The sequence below is a fragment of the Triturus cristatus genome, chromosome 3_1, assembly GCF_964204655.1.
Source record: "Triturus cristatus chromosome 3_1, aTriCri1.1, whole genome shotgun sequence".
In the NCBI taxonomy this organism is placed as follows: domain Eukaryota; kingdom Metazoa; phylum Chordata; class Amphibia; order Caudata; family Salamandridae; genus Triturus; species Triturus cristatus.
Window position 1 is genome coordinate 363,458,721 of NC_140583.1, and position 20,150 is coordinate 363,478,870.

The window sequence follows — 20,150 nt, forward strand, 5'->3', positions numbered from 1 at the left end:
GAAACAATAAATCCCATTTGTGGGTATCAAGAGATAACCAGATATCATGGGCGTGGGCTGGAAGAGATCTACAATTAACTAATGCGGCTTTTATGGTGGTGGGAGGCTGAACATTAACAATTGGGGAGAGTAGCGGCGCTTTAGATACCACAGGAAGTGAGAAGTTGCAGTGAGGGCAGGAATATGCAGTAAATTCCAGGCTACAAGTATTACAGCCGCTGGCGGGGGCGCAAGTGGCAGGACGGAGGTGAAGCAATTGCTCTGAGGACCAGCGGATTTTAGGGGCGAGTGGAACAGGGGTGCTGGCGCTAGGCGCGAGTCCGGCGCGGACGGGCGCAGACGGGCTTGCCTTAGGCGCGCCCGCTGCGCCCGCCCGCTGCGCGGACGGGAAAGCCCTTTCCTTTTATCCATAACTTACTGTGGGGTGGGAGGAGGGTGGGAGGCGTCCAGGAGCTGGAGCGCTACCCTGCCTCCCCCCAAGATGGCGGTTCCGTTTTACCCAGCCGGCGAGAGCGCTGTGCTCGGCTGCACCGGAAGAGGAAAGAAGATCGGGACCCCTGTGACGACTGGATCGCGTCAAAACATGCAGGCGGTCAGTGTCCGATAATTAAAATACAGCAATTTAAAATATGTACAATTGTTAAAAATGCCGGTAAGCGTAACTGTACGAGGGCGTCAAGTCACCACACAAAGTAAAGGCTTTCAAATACACGCACTCTCACAAAGGAATTAGGGTTAAGCTAGCTACACTACAGTTGGAAACTGATCAGGGGGGTCTAGCTTTACCAAGAATTCGAATTTATTATGAGGCAGCGATCTTGGCTCTCACAGCACGTTTACTGGAACCAAATGGTTTATTAGACAATTTCTTTCTTGATAGAATGATTCTGGCTCGCAAATGCCAATATTTTTTAAAACATCCAAATTACCGAAAAAGACCTGATACAAGACAGTTTGAGACCTTTCCTACAGAATACAGTCCTTTTTTAAACTAGCCAGTTCCTCAGGATTTCACTATTTGAAGTTAGAAGAGTGCAACATTTTCGATCTTCAAGTACACTCTAGTCTGCTTAAAAGATGGAAGGACTGTGGTCTTGAGGAATTGGGTCACTTTTTAATTAATAGAAAGGTAATCTCCTGGCAAGAGGTTCAAAATAGATATGGCAACCAAAATAAGCCGGGGCTTTTGGAGTATCTGCAGATTGTAAATTTTATAAATGGATACAATCTATTGTCAAGCGGTGCTCCAACAAAACAAGTAAATGCTCTATATAGAGCTAAACTAAAGGGGGTTGGAAATTGGTATTCTCAACTGAGAAAGTGTAATGAGCTCCCCCTGGTTGAAAAATTCCTGGAAAAAGTAACCCGGGAAAACAACTGTTCTTATTCTTGCCAGGAATGGCAGTCAATAGCTCTGTTAGGAAGCACGTCCTTAAGAGCAGCCAACTTTAAAAGGATGGCTTTTTTATCTCGGTGGTTGACGTAATACACCCTCAAAACTCTTAATAAACGCTATCTGGAAGTAGAAAATAAATGTTTCCGATGCCAGGCAGAAGGCGAGGGAGATTGGCTTCACACATTTTTTATGTGCCCAAAACTCCAACTATTCTGGCTTAAGATCTTCTCGGCTATTAGCCAGACAATAAAGAAGAGGCTTGACCCCGAGGCAGAGATAGGTCTCTTTGGCATTTCTAAAGCAGGGTCTGATTTGACCAAAGGCGAAGAGACCTACACAGCGATTTGCTCTTTAATTGCTCGCTCTCTAATTTTCCGAAACTGGAGGTCTGAAGATGCACCTTCCTATCCTAAAAGGTTAAATAAAATGCAATGCACCAGGAAGTTTGAATAAGCGTATGCTAAGAGGGTTGGTGCAACAACATTTTTTGAAACTGTCTGGAAGTTCTTTGAGAATTGTGAAACTATGACAGAAATATACATTTTCAGAGGTGTATGTATTGAAGTGTTAGTGAGCACTTTAGCACATTGCACTTTTTTTTGTCATATATTTAAGGAAAGGCACGAAGGCACTTTAATATAACAGTTCTTTTTTTAGATAAAATGTTTACATTACCTTCATTGGGTTTTATATGGTAATTTCTTGCTATTAGCACTCTATAATCAAGGGTATAGGTGATTCAAGCTTAATGATTATAGTTAATCCTTAGGGCCTCTAAACTATGTCAGTAAGTTAATCATGTGTTATTTTAGCATGTGGCACTTTAGTACTTTAGAAATGTAAGCAGCAGATCAGGTTTTTAAATGTTGCAAGATCTAGCCAGACTTTTGTTTTGTTGCCTTTTTAAACATTTGAATATTTGGTGTTTTAGTGTTGCTATTTAATCCATATTGGTTCCATGTGAAAAATGAATAAGATTGTTTTTTTTTGTGGAAAATGTTTTTTTTTTATTCCTGATGATTAATGGTATCACAATGTAGGTTTTGCCCTCATGATCTGCTCAATAAAAAATGTTGATGTCCATGTGTCTTGCACGCAAATAAGATCAAAGGAAGACATAGCATTTAACCGGTCTGGGTTTTCTAGCTTACGACGAGCACCTGCAATATTCCATGTGACTAGATTATGTCCTTTTTGATGATCTTTGGTGATTATAGATAATGGAGGTACTGCATTTTGCGTTCCCATGCCTTGGGGGCAGTTAGCCAAAACGCCCGACTCCAGCTTAGTATTAACCACCAAATATCTTAAAAGATATGCTGGGTTGCCCTCCTTTGATTCCACACTAACTGAAGTGCCTGAATTAGGAGAGGGCTGGTCACATGAGTCAGAAAGTTACTCTTTTTTCATTTTATTTATTTTTATTTTTCAAATGGAATAGCAGCGCAATACAGTTACCACATAATATATTTGCGGGAATCAATAGCCATCCGTTACAAACATTGCATTCACCATCAGTGTCATGTCTCCAATCTCCTCTCAATTCACACAAATAAAAAAAAAACGCCTTGAAGTCTTATAGTTCCGACCTTGTATCGCCAGTTTGAGCCGGGAATAAAAATGAGTGAGTCTCAATGTAGGTCGCCAGGACAGTGTGTGCTTGGGCGTCACGTCAAGGTCTCTTGTATGGCCTGTGTAATGGATTGTTGCGTGTCGTCTCGTCTATCCAGTTCGAAGTATCTTCTCCATGGGCCCCAGATCTTGTGAAATGTTTTGGGGCACCCTCTACTGCGGTATGTGGTTTGCTCAGCCGTCATGTAAATATCCATCCCCCTTGTCCATTCCTGAATAGTCTGCTCATCTACAACCCCCCATTTCCTAGCTATATCTCTTTTGGCGACCACCAGCCCCAGAGAGACAAAAGTTAACTGCATTCTGGCGATGTCCACATCGTTTGGTATTCTGAGTATCACAAATCTTGGGTCCGTCTGTATTTCCACCCCCAAGACCGCTCCTAACAATTCAACTACCTGCTTCCAGTATGACTGTATCACGGGACAGAGCCATATCATATGGAAAAAATCACCTCTGGTCATTGTACATGTCAGGCAGGATGGGGAATCTGCCCTTCCCATTTTATGTAGCCTGTCCCTATCGCAGTAAATTCGGTGTAATAACTTGAGTTGGATGAGGCGAAGCCACGGTTTTATGGCGACTTCTCTGGGGTGCATTAGCGTCGTCTCCCAATCTAGGTCTTCCATACACCCTACATACCTCTCCCACTGCGCCCGGAGTCCCACCAGTCTGTCTGTGATGTTGTTGTTAATAGTCTTGTATGTGAAGGAAATCACTTTGTGTGTCAGCTCTTCCTGCAAAAGCCTGCCTTCCAGGGGTGCGTATTCTGGAAGTCGTTCGCAAGGGAGATCCTCTGCCTGCCAGGTGTGGCGTAGTTGCGCATATTTGAGGAATTGGGAGCTGTGCATGCCATATTCCTGTTTGAGCTTTCCCCATGTTTTGAGTTTCCCTTTTTCAAGGATGTCGCCCACAGTGGAAATCCCCAGGTTGTCCCAGGCCCCAAATCCCTTAAGCCCACGTAACTCCAGAAACCGGGCTCCCTCCCAGAGCGGTGTGCTCTTCGTAATCTTCCCTTTCCAGCCCATAGTCTTAGTCACCCTCTCCCAAGCTGTCAGGGTCATCCGAGTCGCGGGCAATAGGCGGGAACTACCCCTCCCCATATAGATAATGCACATGTGTGTGTGACAGCATTTCCTCTCTTTCAAGGCGATATGTGGTGTTCCCTATGTTTGTGTGTCCACTTGTTTATGGGTACCAGGTGGGACGCCCAGTAGTAGGCCTCACTGTCAGGAAGCGCGATCCCCCATTGTACGGGTTGCGTTGCAGCGTCTGAAGCGATATTCTCTGGTGACCCCCCTGCCACAGCAAGAGTCGAGTTTTGCGTGCTATCTCCGAAAAAGATAGCTGTGGGTAAAGGATGATACGAGTTTTACGGTGCGTATACAAGTTGGGGCAGGGTGATCATTTTAAAGAATGCTACCCAGCCAAGCAGGGTGAGGGGAAGATCCTTCAATCTCTCCACGTCCGACTTGAAGTTATGTAGGACTGTTCCAAGGTTTTCCTTCCTACACAGCTCCGGCTAACGAATATACCCAAGTATTTGAATCCCTGTGGTACCACTCTTAGCTCCCCAGGTAGGGGGAAATCCACTTGTGTGATGGTTGGGCAGTAGAAGGTGGACTTATTCCAGTTGACTTTGTAGCCTGAATGCCTCCCATAGTCCGTGATCACAGCAAAGAGAGCCGGTAAAGATCTTTCAGGTTCGGTGATGTACATCAGAATATCGTCAGCGTAGAGAGAAATTTTCTCTTCTCCCGAATCTGTAAGTGCAGTACGGAATCCTCGGATGGAAGGGTGCATTCTGATAGTCCAGGCCAAGGACTCAAGGGTGAGTGCGAAACAAAGAGGCAAAAGGGGACAGCCTTGTCGCGTCCCCCTCTCAATACGGAAAGGGGTCGAGTGCTGACCGTTGACACGCACCGTGGCCACTGGTTGATTGCATAGGAGTGCCACCAAGCCTCGAAATTTCAGCCCAAACCCGAACTTTGCCAAAGTGGTGCCCAGGAATGACCAGTCCACGGCGTCAAACACCTTCTCAGCATCCAGTGATCAGAACACCTGTGTGTTCTCCCTTTGCCTCACTTTCATGAGCCAGATGTGAGTGCGTCTGAGGTTTAGACGGGTAGATCTGCCTGGCATAAATCCAGACTGATCCTCATGGATCAGATTAGTGAACACTCCCAACAGGCGTGTCGCCAAAATGGTGGCCAGGATCTTAACTTCCGAGTTCAACAAGGAAATGGGCCTGAAGGAGCCACATTGGTCACAGGGCTTTCCTGCTTTGTGTATGACCACTATAGTGGCCATTCGTAGGTCCAGTGGAAGAACACCCTCCTCATAAGAATCTGTAAAGAGTCGAAGGAGATGGGTGGTCAGGATATCGGTGTAGTGCCGATAGAATTCTGCGGGTAGCCCGTTGGTACCAGGGGTCTTCCCGTGGTGAAGCTTCGTCACTGCCGCCTGGACTTCTTCCATGGACAGGTCTTCCTGTAGACCGTTAGCTTCCTCCTCTCCTAGCACTAGTGTCGAGATGGCCACTAAGTAATCGTGTATCTCTGCCTTGGATTTGGAAGTACGTGTCCGATACAGGTCCCTATAATAGTCAGCAAAAGTGTTTGCGACCCCTTCATTCGTGGACTGCATGACACCCCCAAGATCCTTCACTTCCCTTACCCATCTGTCTTGAATCTCCTGCCTGCTAATCCAGACGAGGAGTTTCCCAGCCTTGTCCCCAACTTTGTAGAGTCAGTGCAGTGTCGCCAGGTGCAGTTTTTTTACGTTATCCATGGCCTGCTTTTTATATTCCAATCGCATGGTAGCTAGTCCACGCGTCAACTCAGGGTCATCACCCTGGGCAGCCTGCAAGTCTAGTTCACTTATTTTCTGTTCTAGTTCATCTAGTTTCTCTTTCTCTCTCTCTTTTCCCAGGCTATACGGTTCTGGGCTCTGTCCTGCAGTACCGTCTTGTACGCCTCCCAGACCTTCACACCAGAGGAGACCGATTCTTTGTTTTCTAGAAATTAGACTTCGGTATCTGCCCTGATGCCTTTTGCTATTTTAGGATTTTTCAGGTTCCAGGGGCTCAATCTCCAATTACGAGTTCCCTTCCGGTCTCTCAGTCCCATCTCTACCAGGAGCGGGGAATGGTCCGATAGACCCCTAGCTGTGTATTCTGCGCGCCCTATTTCCCCCTTGGGGATAAATATATAGTCCAACCTAGAGTGGGTGTTGTGAGCCCCAGAATAGAAGGAGAATTGTCTATCGGGGGGTGTACCTCTCTCCAGGTGTCTATTAGGCCTATTGTTGTAGAGAATCGCCTCAGTCGTGTAGTGGAAGTGGACCTGTTCCCCTCCCCCGTACGGTCCTGCTCTAGGTCCATGACTTTGTTAAAGTCGCCGCCCACAATATGCAGGGTGGAAGGTGTTTCAAGCAGGATGTCAATCACCTTAGTCATAGTGGGCGCTTGCAGTCTGGGAGGTGCGTATGTGCAGATGAGTATGGTCTCGGTCCTGTCCCATAGTCCTAGCACACCCACATATTTGCCCAAGAGATCGTGCCAGAGGCGGGAGGTTAGAAAGGGAATGCTCTTTTTAATCAGGATGGCCACCCCCCTCACCCCTGATGTGAACTCTGAGTGGGCCAGGACCTTGTAGCCCCACGGCCTATAAAGCTACACTGTGTGCCTTTAAGGTGCGTTTCCTGGAGCGTTACAATATCTAGGTGAAGTCTTTTAATGTGTTGAGACACCAGTCCTCTTATGATCTTGTCCCCCAGCCCATTAACGTTCCAGGTCAGAACCGTCAAGTGAGATTTGTGTGGCATGTTGCAGTGAACGGCGTCAAGATTACGGCCACAAAAACTAGAGGTAGGTGGGAGGACAGCTCCCTATTGCGTCTTGATCTGCAAAAATGTCCCGCTATGGCAGTCCTTGCGTTCAAACAAAGAACATAAAAACATTTAAACCCCAACTGTGTAAAACCCCAACTTACCCCCACCTCACCTCCCTCCCCCTGTAGCCAAACATGCAGAACGTTACCCTTAACAGCAGACTCATCTCTACGATCAAAAGTACTAATAGTGTGAACACTGTCCCCTGTAAAGTGTTAATCATTGTCTTCCAGGGAAGCAGTGGCCATAAATCTATTTCCTGCCAACACCTGGGAATCTGGGAAGCACCTATTTCCCTCATTAGTACAGGATTGGGCATTCTTTGCCCTCATAGAAGACAAGATTAAGTATCTGTAGAAGAAACCCAATGGCAAGAATTTTATGGGGCTCGATTTTTTTTTTTTTTCATCCCTGCTCTGGCCATTGGCAGGAATTCCCCCGCTATCCTGGGGTTTCTAAAGTTTATAATGACTGAGGCACCTGGGAATTGCCATTCAAGAGGACCAATTCCCCCCACATGCCGCACTAAAAAATTCTCTTTAAACAAATCCCAATAACCACTGATGTTCTTGCTCAGCCAGTATTCTACCTTATTTTTCAGAGCTGTCGTTGGCTCAGCAAAACCATAATCCAGGAAGAGGACATTTGCCAGGACAACCGCATATGGATTGGCTGCTGGTGGGAGATTTTCCCTGGTAGCGGGATTCCTCTAATCTCCACTTCAATATGATTTACTGTCTGAATCGTCAATAAAGACTGCAGCCTGCTTCCCAGACTTACAGGATTGGGGGTTTGTCACCGCAGCATTATTACCAGTCTGTGTGCTATCACCAGCTCTTTGTCCCACTTGTGTCAGGATGATCGGTAAATGTGCCTTTGATGTAGCGGCTATTTCCGCTCCACCCAAGTGTCTGTCCCGGCAGAGGATTATTCAAACCACCTTTATTGGGAGTAGTTAGATTTTTTAAACCAGCCTCTTTGACTGTGAGCCTTTCCAACGCTTAGCGTAGTTTCAAATCCAGCAAATAACTAAGAGGCCTGCTGATATTTGCCCAAACGTTCGCACTTGAAGATGGTAATGATGATACAGTGTGCTGCCTTTCGCTCTCCTGATGCCATACTACTTTGCGCATTTTGGATTTTTATGTCAGTTTACTGCCATTCAACGCTGGTTCACAATCCGGTGATCGGATAGTATATTAAGCTCTCATGTGCCGGCCTGTCCTCTCTCCCTGCACTTTCTGCAGCGTCTGTTAGCCCCTCCTTAAGTTTCCCGCGGTCCCACCCCCCTTCCAATGAGGTTTGTTAAATGGACTGGCCGGGTGGAGGTATTATGCTAGAGAGGTTATCAGATGGAGACATCCTGGATGACATGGGCGACCATGACGAAGCAAGGCCCTCTGCTGTAGAATAGAGTCTCCTTTCTGCCAATTTTATTTAGTTAGTTATGACTTCTATCGCCCTGACCAGAAGATTATCAATAGAATTGTGATGTAGCGTTCTTAAAAGAGGTGTCTTCAACCCTTTCCTAAAATGGAGCAGCATTGTGTCCTGATGAATACGGAGATGTTCCAGATCCTGGATGAATAGATGGATAAGGCCTGCCTTCTTGTTTTTTTTAAATATTATTTTTTTTTACACTTTTTGGTTTCTTGGCTCTAGGTGTGCCAAGATCCAGTAACGATGGTGAGCTTGTCTGCAGGTTAAGCTGGGCTGCTGGTCCTGATAGATTTGTTAATGATACACCTGGTTCTGAAGATGGTTCATGCCAGAAAGGGCAGCCAAAGGCGCTCAGTTGGGATTGGGGTGATGTGATATTTCTTCAGGCCCTCAACATGTGTTTCCGTGTAGGATGCTCCAAAGGGGTGCCAATGTGGGATCTTGGAGGCTATGCAGTATGTCATTACCACCTTCCTGATGTGTGAATAGGAGGACTTGAACAGCAGTTCTGAAGTCATTTTCTGGAAGAATTGGTTTCACTTTCTTTAGAAGACAGAGCTGATACCAAGCTGACTTTGTGTTTTTGACATTGTGTTCCTCAAGGGTGCGGTTGGTGTTCAGGGTGAGTCCAAGTTACTTGGTATTCGCTGAGAGGTAGGGTTCGAAGCCATTATGGTTCCGGTCATGAAGTCTGATTTGTACTGCATCTTGTTTATTGTTCTTTCCAAATAAGAGGAATTCTGGTTTGATTGGGTTGCGCTTCAGGTAGGTGCTGAGCATCCAGTTCTGGATGAGGTACAATCAGTGTTTGAGGCGTTGGATGTCTGAAGCAGAGGAGACTTCCAAGTAGAGATGTATATCATAGGCATATTGGTGAATCTTGATGCTGTCATCGTTGAGTTGATGCAGCAGCTCTGTGTAAAGGTTGAAGATGAAAGGAGAAGTGGGGTACACCACAGGTGATGGGGATCTTTTGTGACCTGGATGTGCCCATGTGAACAAAACTATGTTAGTTGGAAAGATGGGAGGGAGACCAGTGAAGAACATTGCTATTAGATCCCATCCAAGACTCCAAGGTGTGTATGAGGGTGGGATGGTCGACTGTGTCAAAGGCAACAGAGAGGTCCACAATATTAGAAGACTGCGGTCGTCATCTTTTGTGGTCAAGAGGACATTTTTTACAAAGTGTATGGTAGCAGTATCTGTGCTGCAACCTAATCTGAAGCCATACTGGTAGTTGTGCAGAAGATGATTAGCATTGATGTTGCCTTGGAGTTGAACATAGAGTACTTTTTCAATGATCTTGCCAATGAATGGTAGGTGAGTGATGGGCCTGAGGTTGCCGAAATAGTCAGGGTGTACTTGGTATTTCTTTAGGACTGGGAATATCTGGCACCCCACAATTAGTCAGTTGCAGTTTTTTCAGAAATAAACATCCTGGTATTAAGTATCCACAGAGAGTATAGTGATTGAAGAACTATGATATGTTGAGTAAATTGGGAAGCTGACCATACCACCGATTTCCACTACCAGCTCATGACTTCACTACATCTTCTGCCACATGTTATTGACAGATTTGAGGGCTAATAAACTTGCCAGTGCATAGGTGAAGTAGGAAGCTATAGTCCATTAGTGAGTGAGTTAGGGCATTTATGTAGCACGCTGTAAAAACCGGTCAGTGCTTAAGATTTGAATAACAACATTATTTTCCAGACCTTATTGTTCTCCATTTTCATTATTAACTACTTGGCCTAGACTCACCATTTAAAGACCCAAGATTCAGCATTTAAGCTGTCATTACAAGTCACCTGGTTTTGGAGAGTAGTAATTTAGCCCACCCATAATTATCCTTACTAGGAGAGGTACAGTTAACACTGTGAGGTGCAGAATTACTGTGAATAATGTGGAACTCTGAGATTCTAAAAATGCAGAGGGATTCTGATTACCAGTGTTATTTCCCACCTCATAGCCCTCCCACTCCCCCTCATACTTATTCCTGGTGATTTCACATGTTGGGAGCAGTGGGAAAACCTGGGGAAATTTTATCAGGTCTGGAATTTTACCTCTAATCTCAAAATACCTTTAGGGTCGGATCTACAGGTACTGATCCCACCAGAGATTCTGAGAAACTCATAATGGGGACTGTAGGGCATATGAGATTTCCACTGATTTACCTTATTACCACAGCATCATATGCTTAGACACATCTCATCATTTTGCACAGATATGTTTGTTTGACATCTTATAATTGTTTCTTCCATAGTTGTAGGTAATTCACATTTTAAGGCAAGAAATGTTAGAGATGTTTGAATTGGCCACAGAAAAGTGGACATGGCTCAAATTCCTTAACCAAAAGCTGTTGCATCCTACCTTGCAATGACATGGATTTTCTAATTAGTTTTAAGATTAGTGTATAATATAGTTTATTTACATGATTTCTATGATATCATTGACTCTGTATTGAATTTGTATGTATTTATTTGTCTACTTGTGTAAATGATGGCATAGTACAAAATTAAAAGCACTTGAGTTATTATTTCGAATGCAACATTCTTGTAAATCCTGAGGAGACTAAATAAAATGTTTTATATTGGTTATTGTATTCCAGCAAGAAGTTGAGAAGTTTACGGACATTGAGAAACTCTATCTTTATCTGCAGCTGCCAGCTGGGCCCACCAATGTGGAAAAGAGGTGATTATTGCATTTACAAAAAGAACGTGCAGTATACAAGGCGAAAGTCAATTTTTGAATCATGAGTGGCATAGTCATCTTAAGGTAGCTCTGCATGTAAGATATTATTAAATATGTAGTAGCCTCACATTAGGGTCTGCAAAATTGCTGGGAGTGTTCAGACTTGCACTGCCTGTTCCCCAAAGAATCACATAGGACGGTTATTTCCGCCCTTGCCCTATCCAGACTCGACTATTGTAATAGTCTTTATCTCACTATTCAGGAAGGACTTCAGAAAAAATTGCAGCTATAGCAAAATGCAGCGGCAAGATTGATATTGGGCATTCCGAAATATGCCTCGATCTCGGTTGAGATAAAAAAACTACATTGGCTTCCAATAAACAAGCGAATTCTGTTCAAAGCGCTGTGCATGACACACGGAGCCCTGCATAATAATGGACCCCTGCACCTAATTAGGCTCTTCCAATGGTACTCCCCTGGAAGAACTCTGCGGACTTCTAAGGCCAAATTGGTAGCAGTTCCCAAAGTAAACAAAGCCAATTGGGGAGGATGCAGCTTCCAGGCAAAAGCTACCAAGGCCTGGAATGCACTGCCGCCTCACCTGAGACACATAACCAACCACTTAGAATTCAGAAAGGCGCTCTAGACCAGCCTTTTTACATCTTAATACCCTAGCCGTTGCCACGAATCAGAATTGTCTTATGTACTACAGCGCCAGGACACCCTCGGGTATTAGCCGCGCTCTATAAAACGGAATAACATAACATAACACTGCCTGTTCCATTGTCTCTAAACATAGGGTAAAAACTACTACTGGGCACAAGTATATTATTACATTTTACACTACGCAGCAGCCAATCTCTACTCAAATTCTACTGATCATTTACTGCCTTTCGTAGTTCATTAAAAAGGAAACCAATACTGGCGGGATCTCACAGCGGGCAGCAGTGAGATTACTGGTTTCACCGCCCATAAATCGCAAAGGTACAACAAAGGATAATGCCAATTTTCTGATTGAGATGAGTAGAGAATCAGGATTTCATTAAATACACAGAGGCTAACATTATGCATTATATTTTTTAATTTCCTATTCTGCAGCACATTTAAAGAACTGAACCATTACATCAATCCAGAACTGGAACTCCATCAACCCCCATAAATAATCTCCACATACAATTTTCCTCCTCTAATAAACGCACAAGAGAAACTGCATCGCTTCATCCATCTAAAACTTTCCCAATCTTCTTCTTCTTTTCCTCTCCTTTAACCTGTATATCTAATAAGAAACTCAATGTGATTTGAAACTCCATTGGCAATAATACCTGTTCTCTGTAAAAAGCAATCAAATTGTTACATTTTGCAGATCTTAGTTTCTTAAAATCAACTCTCCAATTCTCCCCCTACATCTATTTTCCTTTTTTTGTTTTCGTTATAGAGTGGGAGGAATAATGTTAGCCTCTGTGTCTTTAATGAAATCCTTTTTCTCGATCAATGAGATAATTGTTATTTCATTACAAGACTGGAGGCTACCTTTCTGCATGTTTAAAGCCCTTCAACACCACATTTGCTCTATGTTCAATTAGTCTAAAGTAGTGTTTTGCAAACGTACTCACATTTGACCAGTCAGCAGCTTTCATTATCTCTTCCAAACTTTCACCAGCCCAAAAGACTTTACTTGCTACTGCACCTCTCAATGAATGTGCTTTAAATCTTCCTACGCTTATACCTGCTTGTTCCATTACAGGTTTAATCCATCTCGCACATGTAGTAGCACACACAGCTTATTACGGCTGAACATATGACAACAGTAATTGATTTTCACCCTCTTGCCGCAACTCTTAACCCCTGCTCTCTTACTCTTTCAAACACTCAACCCCGCATAATATTTTGCACTCATCAAACTTTGGATAAAATACCGAAGTAGACATAGTCTTGGTTCTTTTCCAAATTTCAAACAATACTCAATGAGGACCATAAACCCTGTTACTTACCTGCTATGCCTTAACATCTGAAACTCTTCAACAACAAATTAAACATAGTAATGTGGTAATTTGATTGAAAGCCTTTTTTAGTCTATAAACCTGTTAACTGGCCAAGATGTAAACAAACTCAACACCAAGTTCTCATCTCATAAGCCATCATATCTTCCTTTAGGAGTTCTCTTCAACCTCATACTCTTCATGGCCCTACACACCATAACTTGTCTTCCTATTGTCTATCCACAAACTTGTACATGCCCCACTGAAATAGCGATCTATAACAATTCATAGTCCTGTAACTAAAACCTCTTTCCAATTGTTCTACCAAAAAATAATTCACTACTTCTACAACAGGAATCCCCCACAGGATTCAAACTCCTCTCCATGCACCAAAGAACCACATATTACCTTATACCTGCGTCTGCTGCGTTGTGCCCAAGATTGCTTCAGCAACTCAACAGCTCTGCTCGAAAGTCCTGCAAAATCTGCAGCTCTCCAGTAGGTTCAAAGTCTCGTTCTGCACTAACAGATGTTCTTCTCCTTCTCCATTTTTCAACAAACCTTTCCTTGCTGGAATCAGAAAAGCTATTTTACAAGCCAATTCCATTACTGTAAGAAACCATACTTGGGACACCCAAAACATAGTCACCAATACTAATAGACCTCTCTTTCTGATCACCTTCAGAAGAACCCTCTGACTCATTGCAAATGGGCGAAAAGCATAGGCTTGTATCTCCGACCAATTCTGTTGAAATGCATCCACTGCAGATGCTCTTGGATCTGGAATAAAACTGAAATGTCTAAATATTTGAAAAATCAACTTGCTCTCAAAAAGATCTACAACTATAGGCCCCCAAATCTTGTCTATCCTCTCGAAACAGTTTTGATCCAGCTTCCAATCACTGTCATATTTTAATTTTCTTGAATTCCAATCTGCAGTAAAATTCATTTTCCCCTGTAAATACTCCGCTTTCAAATCAATTTTGTGCTTCTAACAAAAAAACCACAACTCTGTCGCTAAATCGGATAGACAACGGGACCTGCTCCTTCATAATCAATTTATGCCACCGCTGACGCATTGTCCATCCTCATCAGAACAGTCTGCTCCTTCAACGTTTCCTAGAAACTTTTCAGCGCATACAAACCTACTGTCAACTCCAAACAATTTATATGTTGGTTCCTCTATAATTCTGACCATGTTCTACCAGTCTCCTGATCTCCCATTTGTTCCTCCATAATTCTTACCATGTTCCACCAGTCTTCTGATCTTCCAATTGAGGATTTCATTCTTCCATTCTTGGATCTGTCTCCAAGACAAAGTCCGGCAGACATCCAAAAATGGCCCGAGTATTCCATTCTTCCAGATTGTGCAGCCACCAACATACCTCCTGTCTTGCTTCCTGATTAATCATTACCTTGTCAGCATACCACAGACCTCTGTCTTTACTCTCTGCAATACCTGATAATGTAAGGCCCCTGGAAAAATTATTTGAATTGACGATAAAAACAAACCTATCATCCTTGCCAAATCTCTCAAAGTCCCTTTTCTTAACACATGTACTGCCTCTTTCTTGATCATCTTCACCTTCTTTTCTGGTATCATCAACACTACCTTTATTGTATATATCAAGAATTCAAAAAGCTCTGACTTCTTAAAAGGTGTCATTATTAATTTCTCCTTATTGATCATGAAACCTAAATACTCCAAAATCTATTTCATCTTCAACAATTGCACCTTCAGTTCTTCGATATCTTGTCATTATCAAAATATCATCTAAATACACGATAAGCTGAATTATTCTCTCTCTCAAATGCTCCGCCACTGCTCGCATCACCTTGGTAAAACACCATGGAGCTGAAGATAGACCAAATGGTAGACATAAAAAATGAAACAGTTGATGTCTCCACCTGACCTGCAAGACCGTTCGACTTTTGCCCTCCATTGGGACTGTAAAAGTAGTATCCCTCAAGTCCAACTTCACCAACTAGTCGTTCAACAAGAACATATCCCTTAACAGATGGATTCCCTCTATCTTGAAATGTTTGTGGACCCCAAATTTGATCAAATACCTCAAATGTGTCACCGTTCTCTATCTCTTGTCCCTTTCTGCCAAAAAAGGGTGCTTACAAACCCTTTGACATGTTCTTCTACTGCTCATATTGCACCCTTTTCTGTCATGGATTCTATTTCCTCATCTACCGCAACCTTCTGTTCCTGAGTCACATTTAATTCTCTTTGATTCCTTCCTTGCTTTGGTAACTCCACAAACTATTTTGTACCCCCGAACAATCCTTAATACTCAAGGATATTTAGTTGTACTTTCCCATGTTTTCACTAAATCTTAGTCGTCTTCCCATTTTTATTTGGTAAAAAACAAAGGTAATCTTCCAAGCTAACCAAGGCATCCTGAAGAGTTTTTACCTTGTCCACAGCCAACTATGATTCTCCCAGTCCTCCCTCTTTGAGGGAAGAACCATGCAGAGTTTGGGGAAACCTTTCCCAAATCCTCTGTACTGAAAATTGTAGTGGGACCTTTGTATTTTTCGGCCATCTGGTGGTCCTCGTCTGCTGGCAATTCCAAAAACACCTCCTACAAACACCTTTCTTGTATACAATTGTGCCTTATCCTAAGGCCGTATTGGTTGGCACGTATTTACCCAAACTTTAAACTAATGCTTCACCAAAAAGCAGTCGCTTCGCATTTTGACTTGCCTCCCTACCTGCCAAATCTGCTAGATGCGTTTTTATTTTCATTAGGGTGATCTTTCTTCTTTATGCCATTAAACCTGCATTTGATTTACCCAAATAAACGGTGCTCTGTGACTCCATCCTCTCAACAATTCCAAGTCTACAGGCTTATCATTTAAATGAGTCTTTTCTGTTATGTCCATAATTTGTGTCAGTGTACCCAACTCATCTGCCCATTTTACATAGGAAAGTTATAATTTCAGGGGTCAAATTAGGTGTGCAACACACCTTCTCGTCTATCTTTGGTCTTGAGAATTCTGCCCTCAGTACACATATCATCACTTCCTTTTCTTAAGGCTTTCTTATCCATTCCTTAATAAATCTCCCCACATGTTCCTGTATCCACGAATCTGCACTTCTTGGTTAACAAATGTTCTAGGGGGAAAATAACTCCTCACCCAATGAGTTTCTTATCGGCCCTTTTCATGTGGATCCCAAATCATCCTGCAACTCGCCTCTGAAATAATCGCCCTGTTGCAAATCCAAAATGTACTCATCAACCTAATCGACACCTGGTCTGCTAAATCCACCAATATCCACATTTATATATTCTTCATCTCATTTCTTAGGTGTGTTGCTTTGGACACCTGTGCTTTGTGTGCCACTTTGGACACTTTTCTTTTTAATGGCGTTTAAACCATTCTTACCAGATTCGCTCAATGGCCTCCTCTCCGAATGATTATACATTCTAAGCTTTTTCATCTTGCTTCTCACAACTTCTTGTCTCCTCATCTGTCAAGGGCCAATATTCTTTTCCAGAACCCAAATCCTTTATTTTCCTTTCTATCACTGAATCAATTGCATCTCTCACTGAAACTTTCATTTCCTTTTGAATAATCTTTCTAATCATCTCCTGGTTTATTTTCCCCCCATCAAGTTCTTGTTCACTACTTTCTTCGTCCATAGCCATTTTTATGTCACTTAATGATATCCTGACTAGAATCCAAATATTTAATCTGTTTCACGTCTAACCTCCCTCACGATGTAAATCTTCTGAACATTGCTAACCAACGGTTCTCTTACTCATAAAGCAGTAACATGCTTTAATGCATTTGAGTCCAATTCGATATGGCCGCTAAATCATGCGAGAATATGGTGATTACCCCCACGTCAAGACGTGACCTTCAGCTCAGACTTGTTTCGTCCTGAAGCCCGCAACTTGCCGTCTCAAGGATCCCAAGTTCACAAGAGGGTGCGCATGCCTCTTCATATGGCTTAGGCAGATGCTGTTGTGTCATACCGAGGCCCTCGACTCAAGGCCTCCAAGTTCGATATTGCGCGTGCACCTCTTGATCGAGGTGAGCTGACGCGCGAAGCTTGCAAAGTATATTATCTATTATCCAAATTTAACTGAGCATCCATGTGGTTTGAAAAAAATTAACCGCTTTCAATCATCTCCTTTTTACCTGCCCATCTTGAATACACTAATTTCCATCATAAATCCTGCCTCAAAATTACGTATAAACCCATGACCGCCACACACTCTATTCCATAGATTGGAAGCTTCAATGTCTAACATTATCCATTCTTTCAACATCCATAAAAGCTAGCTAAGCATTATAACTAAAGTTAACTCATCCCTCTAATGATTAGCATTTAAAAGAGGAGTAACGTTTCTATGTTAAGATTGTTTATGGGTTGATGGGGTTCCAGTTCTGGATTGTTGTATTGTTTTAATGTTTCAGTTCTTTAAAGGTGCCGCAGGACTGGCATTTAAAAGATATAATGTATAATGGTAGCCTTCGGTCTTGTAATGAAATAGTTTTGTTCGGCTGATTACAACCATCCAGCATTTGCAGAAACAACTTAAAACAGAAGGCTGTTTCAGCAATTGTGTTAGGTTGCCATCAGCCAATCGGAACGGTTCCTTGTGGTTAGATCCTTCTAGTTGGCTGATGGCAATTAATTCATTAGACTTCTTTACAATTAGGGAACATAAGCAGTTCTCTTGTTCAGGGAAGGAATTAATATTTTTGGTGCTAGTCTGCACACAAAGCGTTTTATTTTTTGGAGGGGGGGTTGGGATGTGTACGCTGAGAACATTTGGAACAATGTGGAAAGCGGAATCTTGCCATTTGCCGTTTTGGTTAATCATTAATACTGTTGAGCACACCATTTTCTGAATTAGGTGGGGAAGATGATGCACTACTAATATACTAGTGCATCATCTTCCCAGTCTAATTGAGAAAATGGTTTGTTTTTAGTTTGTGATTCTTTTCATACTACTTTTAAAGCTAACATGCTTCAAGTGATGCCTATCTTTAATTACACACTAATTGCTCCAATTGTCTTCCTCTTGTTTGATGGGAACTGTGCATATTTGTTTGTTGGTTGGGAATTCTCTCTGCTGTGTCCCAGCCATGTATCTAGATGCTATTCCTCCACTCAATGCAAACCATCTTTACCCGCCCCATTTAGTAGGTATTTGAGTTGACTAATTCATGACCTAGACCATTACTTTAAAGACTGTCTCTGTGATATTATTGATAATCTTTTGTTTCATCATCAAAGTAAACACCAATACTTTAGTCATTATTTCCTGTTATTTTTGGAACCACTGTGCCAAAGAAAAGAATCATATGTCTGATTGTGTTAGGCAGAGTTGTCTTTTTCGGTGGAGTTGCATTGAGAAACCAGTCAGTGATTTCCCAGCACTTCACATTGTGGATTCACATCAACCTTATGGATTGACCCATCGACCTGCTTTTTTTATTTTAATGTTTTCAGTATCTGAGATTTTCCTCTTAGGTAAATTAGTTTTTTGCTTGTTTGCTTGTGTGATCTCCAATATTGCTAAGGATGTTGTTGTATTTTGGGGGTATTTGACACTTGTTAAGTTTTGTATGCTTTGACAGTGATCAGAGTACCCAGTCATCAAGCCGTGCGCAGCAAATGCATGCCTTTTCTTGGATTCGAAATACCCTAGAAGAGCACCCGGAGACTTCACTTCCCAAACAAGAAGTCTACGATGAATATAAGTAAGTTTTAAATGTTCTTTTTCTACTGTTGTTTCTTTGTCATTTTGCATTGCCAGTGTTTTGCTTTATTACTAGGAAACATTCAATGATTGAGATACTATACATGATTATATATTTTCTGCTGAATACTAATAACCATAAATTCCCCATCTTAGTGTACTTCCCAGGCACCAAACTGGATCTAGAAACTTTTCACAGCAGTGCTGTCACTTGTCACTTGGTGGCTCGGTCTGTCTCCATGATGGGCCCCTGCCACCTTGAACCTAATGGAAGTGAGTTGCATAAAAGTACCACCACTCCTTCGCTCTGATTTGAATAAAAGCACCACTCCTGTGCTCAACTGTCAGTTCCTTTCTTTCCACACCTTCTGAACTAGATCAGGAGCGCTGCTTCCAAATTAGTCGGCCTTATGGTGAGTTGTTAACAAAAAAAAAACGGTGTGCTAGGGAACAATGTCCGACTACCTCTTCCACGGTCTCCCTCAGGGTCCCTGAGTACGCAGACGATTTCCCCCAGCTATCCAGGTGCACTCAATGTTTCTAGAGCCATTGGCAACGTGCAGCAAGTCAAGGACTTAACAGAGGCCATGTTTCAAATTTTCCTCACTTTTCCGGCTATCTCTGTCACGCCGTCATGCCCCAAAGATATGCACGAGTGTCCAGTCATGTTAATGCCAGTGGGCCCTTCCCTGGTGTTAAGTGACCATTAGAACCCTTTCCAGGTCTAGTAGCGTTTCTGGTATAGACAATTACCCCCCTTCATCTGGACCAGCATCACGTTCCACTCATTGATGCCATGCTACTGGTGCTGGAAGAGCATACCATTCTGATCAGAATGTCTTACATCCAATCCAACTTCTGCACAATCTCGACAGAAAGTACTCAACCAAAAGGCTACAAAATTACTAAGGTACGACCAGTCATCATGTATCCTGTTTCTGTATCAATTCCATCCACCAAAGCAGTATCACCAACAGAGGCTCCGTTATCTTTTCGCATCTGACTCTGAAAAGGGTACATACCCAGAGGGAGATGATGGTGGGTGGATAGGGGAAGGTGATCTTCCCCCTTGTTACTAGTATGGCGCGTTCAGCGAGATCTTGTTGGCGGTCGGAGAAGACCATGGGCAAATCTGGCTCAAACAATTCATGATGGACAGGATGCAGCCAAGTATGTGATTTGCCCTGGCCTAGATGCTACTGACTTCCATCCGGAGGTCATTTGGCACCAGTTTTGTGCTTTGCTGCAATGTGTGGATGAGTTCCACTGGATTTTGATGGCCCATACTTTTTTGGTGAAAATGCAGATTCTGCCCTGGAGCTTTTTAAGGACAGTCTGGCCATGCCGCGCTTCCTGGGGCTGACACCAAGCAGTTTCCACATCAGTTCAGGAAAT

At 43.0% G+C, this 20,150-nt stretch overlaps 1 protein-coding gene across 2 annotated transcripts in view; it reads left to right on the top strand.

The window, feature by feature from the left end:
- The window catches only part of RFX7 (regulatory factor X7), a 472,709-nt gene that overhangs the window by 273,698 nt on the left and 178,861 nt on the right, over window positions 1-20,150 (top strand). Inside the window, exons 3-4 of one of the 2 annotated variants that reach the window (XM_085644129.1) lie at window positions 10,968-11,050; window positions 18,616-18,756. In XM_085644129.1, coding sequence (XP_085500255.1) covers window positions 10,968-11,050; window positions 18,616-18,756 — 224 coding nt within the window. The remainder of the gene's footprint in view (window positions 1-10,967; window positions 11,051-18,615; window positions 18,757-20,150) is intronic. The other variant, XM_085644130.1, reaches the window with a different exon arrangement.